The sequence below is a fragment of the Cervus canadensis genome, chromosome 14 (genome assembly GCF_019320065.1).
Source record: "Cervus canadensis isolate Bull #8, Minnesota chromosome 14, ASM1932006v1, whole genome shotgun sequence".
Lineage (NCBI taxonomy): Eukaryota > Metazoa > Chordata > Mammalia > Artiodactyla > Cervidae > Cervus > Cervus canadensis.
This window is the reverse complement of record NC_057399.1, coordinates 26,066,617-26,084,448: the sequence shown is the minus strand read 5'-3', so window position 1 is coordinate 26,084,448 and position 17,832 is coordinate 26,066,617. Positions and strand designations below refer to the sequence as shown.

The window sequence follows — 17,832 nt, the reverse complement described above, 5'->3', positions numbered from 1 at the left end:
CGTGGGAGGCTCTTTTTTTCTTTTATCCTATCTTTTACTCTGTCTTTTGATTGGAGTATTCAGTCCACTGTCATTTAAGGTAGTTGTTGATACATAAGTATTTACTGCCATTTTAAACCTTGTTTTCCAGTTGACTATATTTCTCCTTTTTTCCTGTCTCTGGTTTGATGAAAATTTTATGCTTACATTCTCTTTTTGGTTTTTGTGAATTTTTGTATGTTTTTAATTTGTCGTTGCTCTCTTTTTCAAGTATGTTAACTCTTTCCTACATCTGCTTGCTTTAATAGTCACATAGGTGAACATTCTTAGAAAAAAAGTATCTACATTCTCTTAGTCTTCTTTCACACATTTTATTTTATATCATTTTTATATCTTCATGTTTATCCTTTTGCTATTCATTATGTTTATCATTGCTTTCACAAATAGGTTGGGTTTTTTTTTTATCTGTATGTACACTGGCTTAAGTGGTTTCCTTTTCCATTGTGATTTCCTCCTACCTATATCTATTTACTTCTTTTCTATTTAGAGAAGGTGTTTCAATATTTTTTTTAGGATAGGTTTAGTATTGCTGTATTCTTTTAGTTTTTGCTTGTCTGAGAAATTTTTTTATCTCTACTCCTATTCTAAATGGCTATCTTACTGGTTAGAGTATTCTAGGTTGCAGAGTTTTCCCTTTTGAGACTTTGAATATATTTTGCCACTTCTTTCTGGGCTGTAACATTTCTGTAGAGAAATCAGCTGATAGTCTTATGGGAGTTCCCTTGTCATTAACTCTTTGTTTTCTCTTGCCGCCTTAAGAATCATCTCTTTAACTTTTGCCATTTTTAAAATAATATGTCTTGGTGTAGGTCTGTTTGGGTTCATCTTGTTTAGAACCCTGTATGTCTGGGTATCTGTTTCCACCTTTAAGTTTGGGAAGTTTTTAGCCATAGTTTCTTCAAATAAATTTTCAATCCTCTTTTCTCTTTCTTCTCCTTTTAGAATCCCTGTTATGTGTAGATTGGCATACTTTATTGTTCCATAGGTCTTATATTGCTTTTTTTTTTTTTTTTTTTTAGCTGTTGGCTGTTTCGACCAGATTGTTTCCATTATTCTTTCTTCTTGATCACTTATTCTCTCAGCATTGTTCATTCTTGTTATGCATTGCCTGTAGTTTAGCCTTTGTCTCGGCAAATGAATTTTCTAATTTTTCTTGACTCTTCCTTAGAGTTTTTAGTTCCTTTTTACAATAGTTTGCATTTCTGTTGGTTCAGTTCAGTTCAGTCACTCAGTCATGTCCGACTCTTTGTGACCCCATGGACTATAGCATGACAGGCTTCCCTGTCTATCACCAACTCCCGAAGTTTACTCAAACTCATGTCCATTGAGTCAATGATGCCATCCAACCATCTCATCCTCTGTCGTCCTTCTCTTCCTGCCTTCAATCTTCCCAGCCTCAGGGTCTTTTCCAGTGAGTCAGTTCTTCACATCAGGTGGCCAAAGGATTGAAGTTTCAGCGTCAGCATCAGTCCTTCCAATGAATATTCAGGACTGATTTCCTTTAGGATGGTCTGGTCAGATCTCCTTGCTGTCCAAAGGACTCTCAAGAGTCTTCTCCAACACCACAGTTCAAAAGCATCAATTCTTTGGCACTCAGGTTTCTTTGTAGTCCAGCTTTCACATCCAGTACATGACCACTGGAAAAACCATAGCCTTGGCTAGACGGACCTTTGTTGGCAAAGTAATATTTCTTCTTTTTAACATGCTGTTTAGGTTGGGCATAGTTTTCCTTCCAAGCAGCAAGCATCTTTTAATTTCATGGCTGCAGTCACCATTTGCAGTGATTTTGGAGCCCCCCAAAATAAAGTCTGTCACTGTTTCCATTGTTTCCCCATCTGTTTGCCATGAAGTGGTGGGACCGGATTCCACGATTTTAGTTTTTTGCATGTTGAGTTTTAAGCCAACTTTTTCGCTCTCCTCTCTTGCAGGGCTATTAATATGTGGTAGCGTCCTTGCATAGCTTGTATGGGTTTAATTTTTTTTGGTGTGAGGGCTGCTTTTGGTTTGGATGCTTATCATATCTTTCCTTAGTGTGTACTGGATATTGGTAGGCAGTGTGCAGGTGTGCTGCCCACACACGCTCCCAGGAAGTGGGGGCCACGACCAGCCACCTCTCACAGGATCCTGAGCAACAGCAGCCCATGCCCATCTCTGGAGTCCAAGATGATAGTGGTAGCTCATGCCCATCTCTGAAACCTGTGTAGGCAGTGCTCTGCTGCCTAAGAGCATGAACTCAGAGAAGGAAGTTTTTTTTGATGGTCCTGCCACCAACAATGGTGCCTTGCCTCTCTATCAGCCCCAGGCTTCTTCCCATACTCGCTCTGTTGTGGTGCACCACACCGTACCCACCTCAGGTCGTCTCTACACGGCCAGCCCTGGTCCTCTCCTGCGATCTAACCTCCAAAGCCCAAGCCTCGCTCCACCTGCCCCAGCAGATGAGTGTCTCAGGCTGGGATCTGCCAGGTGGCACCTACTGTCTGAAGGTGTCTTTCCACTTTGCCCTTGCAAGCCAGTTGCTGCACCCACCCTGAGGCTCCAAAGCTACCCCTTTGTCCCCGTTGATCTCACCACCAAAGAGGGAACTTCACAATGTGCAGAAACCTTTACTCTTTCACAGCTTGCTCCCAGGGACTCAGGTTCCATCCCAGTTCCTCTCGCTCTCTCTTTTTCCTTTCTTCTTTTGTCCTACTTAGTTACATGAAGATTTTCTTGCCCTTTAGAAAGTCTGAAGTCTTCCAATGTTCAGTAGATGTTCTATGTAAATAATTCTGCATGTAGATGTATTTTTGATGTATTTATCAGAGAAGGTGGTCCCCCCGTGTCCTACTCCTCTGCCTTCTTGATCAGATCCTTGGGATGGTTTCTGTTAGACTCTCTACCTTGGAGAACTCTGGGCTTTGTCCTCAACACCCCTCTCTCGGGATCATAAAAATAAATACACCAGGTCACCTGGTTGGCCAAATGCCCTCAGAATGAAAGGCAATTTCATTTTTCCACTGATGGTTTCCCATCTGCACTGGTATTTTGGCCAGAATTCCTTACTTTCATGCTAACCTATAAATACATTTATAAAGATATTTTACTAATTTTTTTTAGTAGTTTTTCAGTAAGAGAATCAGAAAATACTTTGTTAGTTATGCTCCTGGAAATGAAAGTTTAAAATACCTTGTTGAACATCCTAAAATCTTATTGTTTGGAGTGTTCTGATTACAGTATAATCTAGATAATATATACAATACTTACATTGTCATTTTGCCATTGGATACCAATAAGTTATCTTTATGCCACATGCTGCTGATTGCCAGTGAAGAAGATGGATGAATAGGTAGGAGGTGTGGTGCAGTAGTGCTTCTAAAAGCAAAAAATAAATACCCTTCTTTCGGATGAATTTTCTTTTGTTCAGTGTTCCTTTATAGTCATGTGATACAGTTTCTTCTGAATTCAGAGTGGTGGAGTATAAGATGAGGAAGCCATGGGCCACCTCTATGCATTTCCAATTGATACCTGGAAATACATACACAGTAGTTGGTTTTCATTTGTACATTTTCCAAGTAGAGTTTCAAGGTTGAACTCTTTATGCTTTCATATATCAACCCAGTTTGAATTGTAGTGAGCACATGTGATTAGAGAATAGCATAATGATTAAAGGATAAATAACTCCAGATATGTGAATCCTCAGGCAGTGTTTGGGAGTTAATATCAGTGTGTTTTAATTTTATTTTAGCAGTTTAAATGATTTCAGATGTTGAAAGAAGTAACTTATTTGTGGTCAGTTATTTATTACCACTAATAAAATGCCAGACTTTCCTTCTTTGGAGGGGCTATAATGTTAAAAGGAATAAAAATTATAATAATAGTCATATGTGGAAACCTTTGGTGCAAGGGAATTTTAGAAATTTAATTTCTAAAATTACGTATTTTGAATATAAAGATTTCTAATTTTTAAATAGGTTTTAGTCTTTGTCCTTAATTCTTCCAGAATTGAGTCAACAGATAGTTTTGTTTTATAAAATATTAATGAGCTAAAAATATGTACATATGTAAAAATGAAATGTCCTCAGGTCACTGAAAATTTACTTGGAGTGTGCTACTGATATCAGCTTCAGCTACAGACAGAGCTGAAGGGTATTAACTGTAATCTTCTACTCATTATGGTTCATAAGTTTACTGAGTTTACTGTTTTAATCACTGTAATGTATATGATTTGGAACCACAGTTTGGGTCAAAAATTCATTTCCCTCAATACATTATTTTTCAGTGGGTGGAACAAAAATAAGAAAGTTTAATAATATTTTTAATGTCAGGATGGAAATAATTATTAGATTGGAAAAATGTATGGCTGTATTTGTGACCTTATTCAGCCTGTCCCACCTGTTTCACCATATCCTTTTCCGTAATTCCATTTTTCTTAAACTTTTTCTTTCTTTTTCAGCTCAATTTCATAATGTTTTTACTATGTTTATTATTATTCTGACACCTGTTTTATCTTTGTACTTTGAAGCCTTTTGATTTCTCCCTTTAAAGATTGAGTTTAATGATTTTTCAGTGTTTCCTTTTTTGATTTCCTATAATGTTTATTGTTGTTCAGTTGCTTAGTTGTGTTTGACTGTGGTCCCATGGACTGCAGCATGCCAGGCTTCCCTGTCCATGACTGTCTCCCAGAGTGTGCTCAAACTCATCTCCGTTGAATCAGTAATGCCATTCAACCATCTCATCCTCTGTTGTCCCCTTCTACTGTCTTTAATCTTTCACAGCATCCAGGTCTTTTCCAGTGAGTTGACTCTTTGCCTCAGCTGGCCAGAGTATTGAAGATTTCAGCATTAGTCCTTCCAATGAAAATTCAGGGTTGATCTCCTTGAGGATTGACTGGTTTGATCCCCTTGCTGTCTCAGGGACTCTCAAGAGTCTTCTCCAGCACCACAGTTTGAAAGCATCAGTTCTTTGGCACATAGACTTCTTCAAGTCCAACTCTCACATCCGTATGCCTAGTGGAAAAACCATAGCTATGAATTTATGAACCTTTGTTGGCAAAGTGATGTGTCTGCTTTTTAATACGCTTTCTAGGTTTGTCATAGGAGCAAGCATCTTTTAATTTCATGGCTTCAGTCACTGTCCACAGTGATTTTGGAGCCCAAGAAAATAAACTCTGTCACTGTTTCCATTTTGACACCATCTATTTGCCATGAAGACCAGATGGTGTCACCTTTGTATATGAGGTTATTGATATTTCTCCTGGCAGTCTTGATTCTAGCTTGTGCTTCATCCAGCCCAACATTTCACATGATGTACTCTGCATATAAGTTAAATAAGCAAGGGGACAATATACAGCTTTGATGTACTCCTTTCCCAATTTGGAACCAGTCTGTTGTCCATGTCCAGTTCTAACTGTTGCTTCTTGACCTGCATACAGATTTCTCAGTGGTCTGGTATTCCCTTCTCTTTTAGAGTTTTCCAGTTTGTTGTGATCCACAGTCAAAGACTTTAGCATGGTCAATGAAGCAAAAATAGATGTCTTTCTGAAATTCCCTTGCTTTTTCTGTGATCCAGCAGATGTTGGCAATTTGATGTTGGTTCTTCTGCCTTTTCTAAATCCAGCTTGTACATCTGGAAGTTCTCAGTTCACATATTGTTAAAGCCTAGCTTGGAGGATTTTGATCATTACCTTGCTAGCATGTGAAATGAGTGCAATTGTGCGGTAGTTTGAACATTCTTTGGCATTGTCCTTCTTAGGGATTGGAATGAAAACTGAGCTTTTCCAGTCTTGTGGCCACTGCTGAGTTTTCCAAATTTGCTGGCATATTGAGTGCAGCACTTTAACTGCATCATCTTTTAGGATTTGAAATAGCTCAATGAAATTGCATCACCTCCACTAGCTTTGTTCCTAGTAATGCTTCCTAAGGCCCATTTGACTTCACACTCCCAAGATGTCTGGCCCTAGGTGAGTGATCACATTGTCTTGGTTGTCTGGGTCATTAAGACCTCTTTTGTATAGTTTTGTGTATTCTTGCTACCTCTTCTTAATATTTCTACTTCTGTTAGGTCCATACTTTTTCTGCCCTTTTATTGTGCCCATCTTTGCATGAAATGTTCACTTGGTATCTCTAATTTTCTTGACGAAATCTCTAGTTTTTCCCATTTTGTTGTTTTCCTCTATTTCTTTGCATTGTTCACTTTGGAAAGCTTTCTTAACCTCTCCTTGCTATTCTTTGGAACTCTGCATTCAAATGGGTATATCTTTTCTTTTCTCCTTTGCCTTTTACCGCTCTTGTTTTCTCAGTTATTTATAAATGTTTATTTGTATTTTTTTTTTTTTAGCTTTCTTCATCCCATTCGTTCTTACTATATGCTTTCTTAGCACTTTATTATTTTTTTTTTTTAGCAAATATTTATTTATTCCTATGATGTGACAATCATTTTCACCTGGATGATTTGTTTTGTTTTTCTGTTGAACCATTTTCCTTTTTGGTTTTTAAAAATTTTTCATAAGTGAGTTTCTTTTGGTTCTTTACAAGTTTTTGAATCCCTTCATTATTGAGAGATTAGAGGAGATCCTCCCTTTAGTAGTCATTAGGATATATGTCTCAGAAACAGGAAGGGATGGAAGACAGAATCTGGCCTAATGATTTAAGTCTGCAGTGAGTATCACTGAGTTCATCATCATTTGATATTTACTATTTCTGAAGTTGTTTCAGGGGGTAAATTTTTTTTATTAGTAGACCGCCTAAAGGGATTAAAAATTGTCTTTTTCATAGATTTGGTTTCTGCCTATAGCTTGATTTTAGTATATGTGTTACTTTAAGCAAAGAGTATATTAACTTTTCTTTCTTGAATTCATTGTAAGGAATATGAAAATGTTCGTCAGGAATATGAAGAAGTAAAACTAGCTCGGGACCAAGCAAAGGAAGAGGTCAGAAAACTTAAAGAAAGTCAGATTCCTATAACAGAACGCATTGAAGAAATGGAAAGGCAGCGTCACAGTTTGGAGGCTCGAATCAAAGAGAAGGTTATATTTCTGGCTCAATTTTGGATTTCTTGTCATTTATTTTAGCAAATATAAAAAATATTTTGTAGGTTTTGTAATGTTTGTGGATTTACTTGTAACTTTAGTTCTTTAAGTTCTTTTATTAGGAATTCTACTACCACAGGTCTTTCAAGATCCTAATCATCACTTGCTACCTTTATAGGAACTTGCTACTCTATAGAAATTTCAAGATATAAAAAGAGAGAAATGAAATGTGATTGTTCTAATTACAGGAGGATTCAGAGCAATATTCCTAGAAACATTGATCTCCTTTTGTGAATTTCTCATACATGTTATATAATTACATCCCCTTTTGTAGGAACATAATGTAAAAAACCTCATGTTTTTTAGAATAAATAATATAATGGAATATTCTCTATATACCTTGAAAACGTAACTAAAAATTTTGCAATCATAGCTTTTAACCTTTAGGGAAGATTTTGGAATCACATAATTGTTTTGAGAGTGTTTTAAACTATGGACCCTGCTATTCTGTATTACTGCTTTTAGGATAAAATAACAGGAAATAAATGTGAAGAAATGTAGAAACATATGTATGCATATAGCTGCAACTACTTTTAATATCTATAGGAATAACCTTTCATAAATTTTCAAGTAATTGTATTTTGGGTGATAATGAATTTACTTTGAAAGAAATCATAGAAGAGCATTGTGGGTAAACTTACAGAGCAATTTTATATTTGGATGAACAGGGTCACAGAATTGCCTTGCCTTTTTTTTTTTTTTAACTAACTTCCCTTCTTTTGATTCAATTTTGCAGGCATTAGCTATTAAGGAGACATCTCAGAAGTGCAAACATAAACAAGATGTTATAGAAAGAAAAGATAAACAAGTAAGATCTTGCATTGAATTTGAAATTTTTATGTTAATTTACCCTAACTTTTGTGTTCAGGTGTGGGTTATGAGAGCGTTTCTTGTTTTTGAATTGCCTGCGATCTTCCTCGTTCTCTTTCTTGTCTTAATCTGTGAGGAGGCCTAAAATTTGGAAGTATACCAGTTGCACAGAGGATAATTGGGGGGGAATGGCTCAAAACTACTCTATAGATACGCATTTAATAGGGTGATAGTAAAATGGGATTTAGTTGTCTTCATAGCAGCAATTAAATTGCAAAGGATTGATTCTGTTGTTTAGTGTTGGATATTTCAGAGCTGATTATAAATTCATTGTGCATGGATGGAGCTTGATAGCAAAATTATTTTAGGATAATTGTGCAAGGAATTGGGCTTTTTAGCTGCTGTGGCTCTGGTGGGTCAGAGAGATCCCCAAATAGTTTTGGGGGTCTGTTCTCCAGGACCATTCAGAAACTAAAGCTTGAATTACCTTTCTTAGCGAGGGATGCACATCTTGAAGCATTTCTGGTGTTTAAAGCTTTATGTTAAATCTGTTCATTTTCAACCTCATCCCTTTTCCTATATCTTTATCTTCAAATTCCGATCCTCTCTCATTTAACTTCTCCAGAGGATAAACCTTAAATTTTCTTGACCGAAGCTTGCTTGATAGCAGTAGTGCTCAAGGTGTGTGCATAGAGGGGGTGTGGATGCATTGTAGTAGAAAGGTAGGGCGGTATGCATGTGCAATTGCTCAATTGTGTCCAACTCTTTGCAACGCCATGGACTGTAGTCTTCTGGGCTCTTCTGTCCATGGAATTTTCCAGGCAAGAAGACTGGAATGGGTTGCGATTTCCTTCTCCAGGGGATCTTCCCGACCCAGGGATTGGACCCACGTCTCCTCTGTCTCCTGTCCTGGGAAGCAGATTCTTTACCACTGTGCCACCTGGGAAGCCAGGTGGGGTAGGTAGGAATCATTCTCTTCTATGTGATGTCTCTCTTTCTCTCTTTTTTTTTTTACATTTTGGAAGGCTCAGCAATCATTTTCTTTCTGTAAATCCCTCTGAAGCTTGCACAGGGCAATAACTATTATATCTAAATACCTGGTGGAGAAATAGTGTCTCAACAAAATTAAATGACTTTAGAGAACTCAGAAGTGGCTCCGAGTGCCACACTTTATTTTCCACAGTATAAAATAAAAATTTCCACAAAAGTATTACTTAATATATGAGGTCTTTATACTTGACATTTCCTAGTTGTAAGATTCTTCTATGATTTTTTTTTTTTTTTTAGGAAGAGTCAGTTCTTGTTTCTTTCTCTTTCATTCACTCCTTATACTGTGGTTCCTATAGTAGGCTGCTAAATTGTCCTTCTGCTGCTTTTACTCTTCTGAATATTTATTGAACTCTCCAGTTGTTACTCTATTCCTTTTGTCCTTGTGGGACCAAGCCCTTTTAGCTCCATTTGTTTTATTTATTTAGAGTTTAGAAGGGAAAAGGCATAAAGACTCATCTTTAAAACCCCAAACAGAACTGCTAGGTTGATAGGTTGTCTAACATTTAGCTGGATTTTAAAAAGACAGAAGAACCAGAGATCAAATTGCCAGTATTCCTTGGATCATAGCAAAGAAAGAGAGTTCCAGAAAAAGATCTGCTTCTGCTTCATTGACTGTGCCTAAAGCCTTTGACTGTGTGGATCACAACAAACTGGAAAATTCTGAAAGAGATGGGAGTACCAGGCCACCTTACCTGCCTCCTGAGCAATCTATGCAGGTCAAGAAGCAACAGTTAGAACCGGACAAGGAACGCCAGACTGGTTCCAACTTGGGAAAGGAGTAGGTCAAGGCTGTATATTGTTACCCTGCTTATTTAACTTATATGCAGAGTACATAATGAAAAATGCCTGACTGGATGAAGCACAGGAGTTAAGATTGCTGGGAGAAATATCAGTAACCTCAGATATGCAGGTGATACCACCCTTAGGGCAGAAAGTGAAGAAGTAAAGAGCCTCTTGATGAAAGTGAAAGAGGAGAGTGAAAAAGGTGGCTTAAAACTCAACATTCAAAAAAGCTAAGATCATGGCATCCAGTCCCATCCCTTCATGGCAAATAGATGGGGAAAAATGGAAACAGTGAGACTTTATTATTTTGGGCTCCAAAATCACTGCCGATGTTGACTGCAGCCATGAGATTAAAAGACGCTTGCTCCTTGGAAGAAAAACTATGACCAACATAGACAACATATTAAAAAGCAGAGACATTACTTTGCCAATAAAGGTCCTTCTAGTCAAAGCTATGGTTTTTCCAGTAGTCATATATGGATGTGAGATTTGGGCCATAATAAGGCTGATTGTTGAAGAATTGATGCTTTCTAACTGTCGTGTTGGAGAAGACTCTTGAGCATACCTGGGACATCAAGGAGATCAAACTAGTCAATCCTAAAGGAAATCAATTCTGAATGTTCATTGGAAGAACTGATGCTGAAGCTGAAGCTCCAGTACTTTGGCTACCTAATGGGAAGAGCCAACTCATTGGAAAAGACCCTGATGCTGGGAAAGATTGAAGGCAAAAGGAGAAGGGTTCAGCAGAGGACAAGATGGTTGGATGGCATCACTGACTTAATGGACATGCGTTTGAGCAAGCTCCAAGAGATGGTGAAGGACAGGGAATCCTGGCGTGCTGCAGTCTGTGGGGTTGCAAAGAGTTGGACCTAACTGAGCAACTGAACAGCTTGCATTCTGACATAAATCTCAGTATTTTAATACATTGGTGGATTCAAATAGAAAATCTTGTCTTTACCATTTTTTGTACCATCTAATAAGATTGACCTAAAATTTTATTTTGTTCCATCCTTAACTGGTTTATTTCAGTGTTAAGCCAACATTTAAGTAGTTTAGTTCTCCCAGAACCAGTGTTTTCTTTTTTTTTTCCCCTGTGTCATAATTAACAGTTTATCACTTCTGTAAGTTCTTGAAGTTTCAGCTTTTCTTAATTTTTAATATAATACATTATAGCATATAAATTTTTTCTGATTATCATTTGGTTACATCTTACATGTGTGGTATGTGCTTGTATTGTTTTGGTTCAAGATTTTATAATTCTCATTCACAGGTTTTCATCTATATTTATATAGGAGTTCTTACTATTTCAGTTTACTTGGACATGGAATTTTTAATCTTTATAAAAAAAGTTTAGTTATATTGCTTTATGGTTAATAGATGTGACCTTTATGACTTTATATTAAAATTTTTTGAAACCTTTTTGGACTTTTACTGTAATTATATTATGCAAACGTTCTACTCTTTTTTTTTTTTCCTAGCCTGATTTATCCAGGTACTTTAAAGTGCCAGTTCCTGTTTCTTTGAATATAGACTTTTCTGTTTTTCTTGTAATTGTGTTTTTGCTTTCTAGATATTAAGGCTTTATTGTTTGTTCTTTATTTTATCTGCTATAACTAACATACACTGGGTTTTGCTTTGTAATTTTTAAAATTCAGTATGAGACACTTTCTCATACAGTAAAGAAGTTTAACCAGTTCACATTTACCACTGCCTTCCACTTACCCTTAAAAAGTTTAAATAACATATGTTTCTTAGTAGAAAAAGTTAATTAGTATTTTTCCTCTTCTATATTTGAGAAAGATCAGAATCTTAGCAAACTTTTATTTCCTCTTCTTCCACTCTGTGCCAGTGTCGTTAGAAATTTTACTTCTCTGTTATTTAAGGTATTATTTTCTACTGTCTGTGTTTATTTAGACTTAAAATATTTTATTGGCTTATTTGATCATGTTACTGCTTACGTCACATTTTTTGTGATTCCTTTGTTTGAAGAGAGAGAAATTTAGGTTGTTTTTTCATACTGTCTCTCTTTTGTAGGTGTCTTAGAGAGGTTCTTTGGGTGATAAATTTTCTGAGTCCTTGTATGTTAGGAAATATCTTTTTTGCAGTCACTAAGGAATATTAAAATGGCTGGATGTTGAATTCTAAATTATAAATTGTTTTTCCTTAGGACTTTGGCAGTCTGTCTCAGTGTCTTCCTGGGTCTAATATAGTTGACCCTTCCACGTCTGTGGATTCAACCAAAGATGGAGCAAAAATATTTGGAAAAAAATATTTCCAGAAAGTTCCAAAAAGCAAAACGTGAATTTGTTGTATACTAGAAACTATTCATAGTATTTACGTTGTAGTATAGATATTTTTTTTCTTGAGTTTTTTTTTTTTTTTAACATTTAATTTTATCCATGTTTGCTTTGGGATAGGGAATAGATCATTTAGTAAAAGTGTAAAGTAAAACCAAAGTGTATCTTGTGTACAACATTTAAATTACAATAATGATGTACTTTTGTACCCCATAATAACAATGTGTGTAGGTTTTATGCAAATACTGTGCCATTTTATATAAGGGACTTAAGCATCTGTAGATGTTGATAGCTGTAGCAGGTCGGGGGGGGCGGGGGGGATGGTGAGGTGCTGGAACAAATCCCCCAAGGATGTCAGGAGACAAATGTATTGTTCCTAGAAGCAGCAGATATGAGAGGTAGACAGAGACCATATTAGGTAGACCCTTGAAGAAAAAAGGCAAATTGAACTTGATTGTAAATGGACTATACAGTCTTTCTTACAGTGAGAAACTGTAAGAAAGCTTTGGTTTGAAAGTTTTTATGCTATAGAGAAACAGTATATCATAAATCTTAAAATATTTTGGACTGCCTTATGGAAGATGGACTATATAGTTCATTTTTGCCCCACACATGGGAGTTTCATTTAGGAGGCCATTGCAGTAGTCTAGACAAGAGATAATAGTGATTTCATCTAAGGTGGTAGCAGTTGATAAATTTAGAAAATTTGCTCAGGAAGTGGATATAAGAATACATTGTGAAAGAATCAAGGATCAGATCTAACCTTTTGACCTTACAAGTTGATAGTGGTGCCTTTTACTGAAATGAAATTTGCTAGGAGAGGGAAATGGAGAAGGAAATGGCAACCCACTCCAGTATTCTTGCCTGGAGAGTTCCATGGACAGAGGAGCCTGGGAGGCTACATAGTCCATGGGGTCGCAAAGAGTTGGACATGCCTTAGTGACTAAACCACCACCAGGAGAGGAAAAATAAAGAATTCTATTTGACTGTGTAGAAGAGTTACATCTTTTTACTTTATACCTGTTTCTATCTTCAAATCTAAAATGTGTTTCTTAAAAACAGTATTTAGTTGGTCTTGATGGTTTTTTAATCCATTCTGCCTACATCTGCCTTTTAATTGGAGTGTTTAAACCATTTGCATTTGATGTAATTGCTGTTAAGTCATTTTGTGATTTGTTGTCATATGTCTTAGGACTTTGTTGCTCCTCTCTTTCTCCAATATTTCCTTCTGTGTTGTTTTTTAATGTACCATTTTAATTCCTGTCTCTTTTTTTTCTGTATTTTTTTGAACTATTTTCTTAATGGCTGCCTTTAGAAATATAAATAACATCTTAATTTACAATAGTCTAGTTCATATAAATATGTACTTGAGTAGTATAGAAAACTTTCCTCCTATATAGCTCTATTCCCTTCTCCTTCCTTTGTGCTGTTATTGTCATACCAGTTACATTTTTAAGCATTATAAGCCTATCAAAATAGTTTTGTAATTATTTATGAAGTTTCATTTTTGTGGCAATAATTGATTCTTTGACACCAACTCTGTTCTATACAATTCAACTCAGAAAGTTCTGATACTATTTAGAATTTAAGTAGATTCTACAAATTTATGGCTCAGTCCCACAAGACAGCCCTGGCTTCATGCCAGTCTCAAGTCCCTTGACCTGTTTTCCTACTCTTCTCTCTGACTTGGGTACAAATTCAGAGGTTCCCACAACTACCCCTGCCTTCAGGTTCAGTATGTACTACAATGACTCACAGAACTCAGGAAAACATTATACTTAACAAATATGGGTTTACTATAAAGGTTACAACTCAGGAACAGCCAAATGAAAGAGGTGCATAGAACAAGGTAGGGTGGTGCAAAGTTTCTATTCCCTTTCTGGGTGCATCACCTTCCCAGCATATGGACACGCTTACTAACCCAGAAGCTCAATAGCCATGTTGTTCAAGAGATTTTATTGACGTTTCATTATGATTGATTAAATTATTGGCTATTGGTGATTGAGGTCAACCTCCAGCCTCTTTCACCTCCTGGAGGGCATGGAGTTGGGCTGAAACTTGCAATCCAACTTTTAATCATGTGGTTGTTTCTTGGGGCAATCAGTCTCTATCCTGAAGCTGTATAGAGTCCCTGACAAGTTATCTTTTCACTGTTTGGATCACAATAAACTGGAAAGTTCTTAAAGAGATGGAAATAATGGATCACCTTACCTGCCTCCTGAGAAACCTGAGCACAGGTCAAGAAGCAACAGTTGGAACTGCAAATGGAACAATGATCACTGTGAACAAAGCTAGTGGAGGTGATGGAATTCCAGCTGAGCTGTTTAAAATCCTAAAAGATGATGCTATGAAAGTGCTGCATTCAATATGCCAGCAAATTTGAAAAACTCAGCACTGGCCACAGGACTGGAAAAGGTCAGGTTTCATTCCAATCCCAAAGAAAGGTGATGCCAAAGAATGTTCAAACTACCATACAGTTGCACTCATTTCACATGCTAGCAAAGTAATGCTCTAAATTCTGCAAGCTAGCCTTCAACATTACATGAACCGAGAACTTCCAGATGTTCACACTGGATTTAGAAAAGCCATAGGAACCAGAGATCAAATTTCCAATATCCATTGGATTATCGAAAAAGCAGGAGAATTCCAGAAAAACATCTACTTCTGCTTCATTGACTATGCTAAAGCCTTTGACTGTATGGATCACAACAAACTGGAAAATTCTTGAAGAGAGGGGAATACCATACCACCTTACCTACCTCCTGAGAAATCTGTATGCAGGTCAAGAAGCAACAGTTAGAACCCGACATGGACAATGGACTGGTTCCAAATTGGGAGAGTGCGTCAAGGCTGTATATTGTCACCCTGCTTATTTAGCTTACGTGTAGAGTAATTCCAGAGTTGTGAAAGAGTTAATTTTTTGACAGTTTTTGCTAACATTTTCATTAATTTTCTGGAGGAAAGGATTTTCAGAGTTCCTTACTTTGTCATCCTATTGACATCCAAATCTTTTCTGAATCTACAGAAGAACATTGCTAGGATTTTAATAGGACTTGCATTAAACATATGTATCAGTTTGGGGGAAAATAGAAAGTAACATGTTGAATCTTCTAATCTATGAACACAGCGTGTTGCCATTGATTTAGACCTTTGATTTTTTCCCATCAGCACGACATAGTTTTTAGCATATAAGTTCTCTGCATTTTGTTAGATTACACCTAAGTTTTTCCTTTGATTTTTCTTTTTTCTCTTTTTTTGAAATAATTTACTTGGAATTTTTTCAGAGCCTAGCATGTCATCTACAAATGGAGACAACTTTATTTCTTCTTTTCTGATTTTTATGCTTTTTATTTCCTTTCTTGCCTTACTGCACTGGCTAGAAATTCCAGCACTGTGTTGACTAAAGATGGTAAGAGTGGACATCCTTGCCTTATTCCTGGTCTTAGGAGGAAAGGATTCATTTTTTCACTGTGGAGTATAACATTAGCTGTAGATTTTTTGTAGATCGGGAAGTTCTCTATTTCTGTGTTTCTGAGAATAACATAAGTGAGTGTTGAATTTTGTCAGATGCTTTTTCTGCATATCTATTGATATGATCATGCACATGTGCAATTTTAGCTTGTAAAAATGAATTTCATTGATTTTTGAATATCAGATCAACCTTATATTTCTGAAGTAAACCCTGTTTGGTTATGGTGTATAAATTTATAATTCCTTTTACACACTGTTGAATTCTGTTAGCTAACATTTAAAGGATTTTTCTGTCTATATTCATGAGGGACATACTCTGGTTTTCTTTTCATGCTTGTCTGCTTTTGATATCAGGATAATAACTAGTTTTTTAGAATGAATTCAGAAGTGTTCTCTCCTCTTCCCAGGTTTGGAAGAGACAGGCACTCTGTCTGTCAGATCTAATCCCTTGAATCTATTTGTCATTTCCAGTGTATAATAGTAAGGGATTTGATTTAGGTCATACTTGAATGGTCTAGTGGTTTTCCCTACTTTCTTCCATTTCAGTCTGAATTTGGCAATAAGGAGTTCATGATCTGAGCCACAGTCAGCTCCCAGTCTTGTTTTTGCTGACTGTATAGAGCTTCTGCATCTTTGGCTGCAAAGAATATAATCAATCTGATTTCAATGTTGACCATCTGGTGATGTCCATGTGTAGAGTCTTCTGTTGTGTTGTTGGAAGAGGGTGTTTGCTATGACCAGTGCGTTCTCTGGTAAAGTTATAGGGCAGTTCAAATAATCTTTCAGTTGGTTTACTTGTGCTAGTGATTCCCTGCCCCCCCCCCCCAAATTGGTCCATTTTATCTAAGTTGTTAAATTTATCTGTTCACAAATGTTCTTACTATTCTTTCGATTTAGGTGGGTTCTGTAGTGATAATTATTTGATCCCTGTTTGATTCCTGATGTTGGTAATTTTTGTCTTACTTTTTTTTTTCTTTTGTTGGAGTGTGAGTATGGGTTCAGTCTTGGTAGAGGTATGTTAATTTTATTGTTTTTGGAATGAATAGCTCTTTGTTTCACTGACTTTTCTGTTTTTCTAATTTCGTTGAAGTTTGTTCATATTTTTATTACTTCCTTTCTTCTGCTTGATGTTGTTTTGTTTTGCTCTTTTTCTAGGTTCCTGAGGTTGATGCTCAGATTATTGATTTGAGAATTTTCTCCTTTTCTTGTGTATATGCACTTAATGATATGTTTTTTTATCATCACTGCTGTACTTGTGTCCCACAGATTTTGATATATTGTATTATTATTTTTGCTCAGGTTTTATTTTCTACTTTTCTTGAGATCACAATTTGTTTATCCATTTATCTATTCACAGATGTTTAGTTTGTTTCTTGTTTGGTGCTAGTACTAAAACTGTCGTGAAGTTCTTAATACAAGATGCGCTTTCATTTCTTTTGGATAATTTCCTATAAGTAAGCTATCGTAGATATACATGTAACTTTTGAAGGATTTGTCAAACTGTTTTCCAAAATGATTATCATCAACTTTTTGTTGTTGTAATTGTTTCATTGACTGTGCCTAAAGCCTTTGACTGTGTGGATCACAGCAAATTGGAAAGTTTTTTTTTAATTTTATTTTTTTAATTGAAGAATAATTGCTGTACAGAATTTTGTTGTTTTCTGTCAGACAGCAACAAGAATCAGCCATAGGTATACATATGCCCCCTCCCTCTTACACCACCTCCCATCTCCCTCCCCACCCCACCCCTCTAGGTTGTTACAGAGCCTCTGTTTGAGTTCCTTGAGCCATACAGCGAATTCCCACTGGCTGTCTGTTTTTATATATGGTGTTGTAAGTTTCCATGTTACTCTCTCCACACATCTCACCCTCTCCCTCCTCCTCTCCCTCCATGTCCATAGTCCGTTTTGTATGTCTGTTTCTCCTTTGCTGCCCTATCATCAGTACTGTCTTTCTAGATTCCATATTTCTGACTTTCTTCACTCTGTATGATAGGCTCTAGGTTTGTCCACCTCTTTAGAACTGACTCAAATATGTTCCTTCTTCTGGCTGAGTAATATTCCATCATATATGTACCACAGCTGCTTTATCCATTCATCTTTCAATCAACATCTAGGTTGCTTCCATGTCTAGCTGTTATAAATAGTGCTGCAGTGAACATTGATGTACATGTGTCTTTTTCAGTTTTGGTTTCCTCAGGGTATATGCCTAAGAGTGGGATTGCTGGGTCATATGGTGGTTTTTATTTCTAGTTTTTTTAGGAATCTCCATACCATCTTCCATTGTGGCTGTGTCAGTTTACATTCCAACCAGCAA

The 17,832-nt window shown here is 36.5% G+C and overlaps 1 protein-coding gene across 1 annotated transcript in view; it reads left to right on the top strand.

Moving 5' to 3' along the window:
• Nucleotides 1-17,832, top strand: part of SMC5 (structural maintenance of chromosomes 5) — a 104,892-nt gene that overhangs the window by 36,972 nt on the left and 50,088 nt on the right. Inside the window, exons 4-6 of the mRNA XM_043486753.1 lie at nt 2,336-2,522; nt 6,881-7,042; nt 7,842-7,913. Coding sequence (XP_043342688.1) covers nt 2,336-2,522; nt 6,881-7,042; nt 7,842-7,913 — 421 coding nt within the window. The remainder of the gene's footprint in view (nt 1-2,335; nt 2,523-6,880; nt 7,043-7,841; nt 7,914-17,832) is intronic.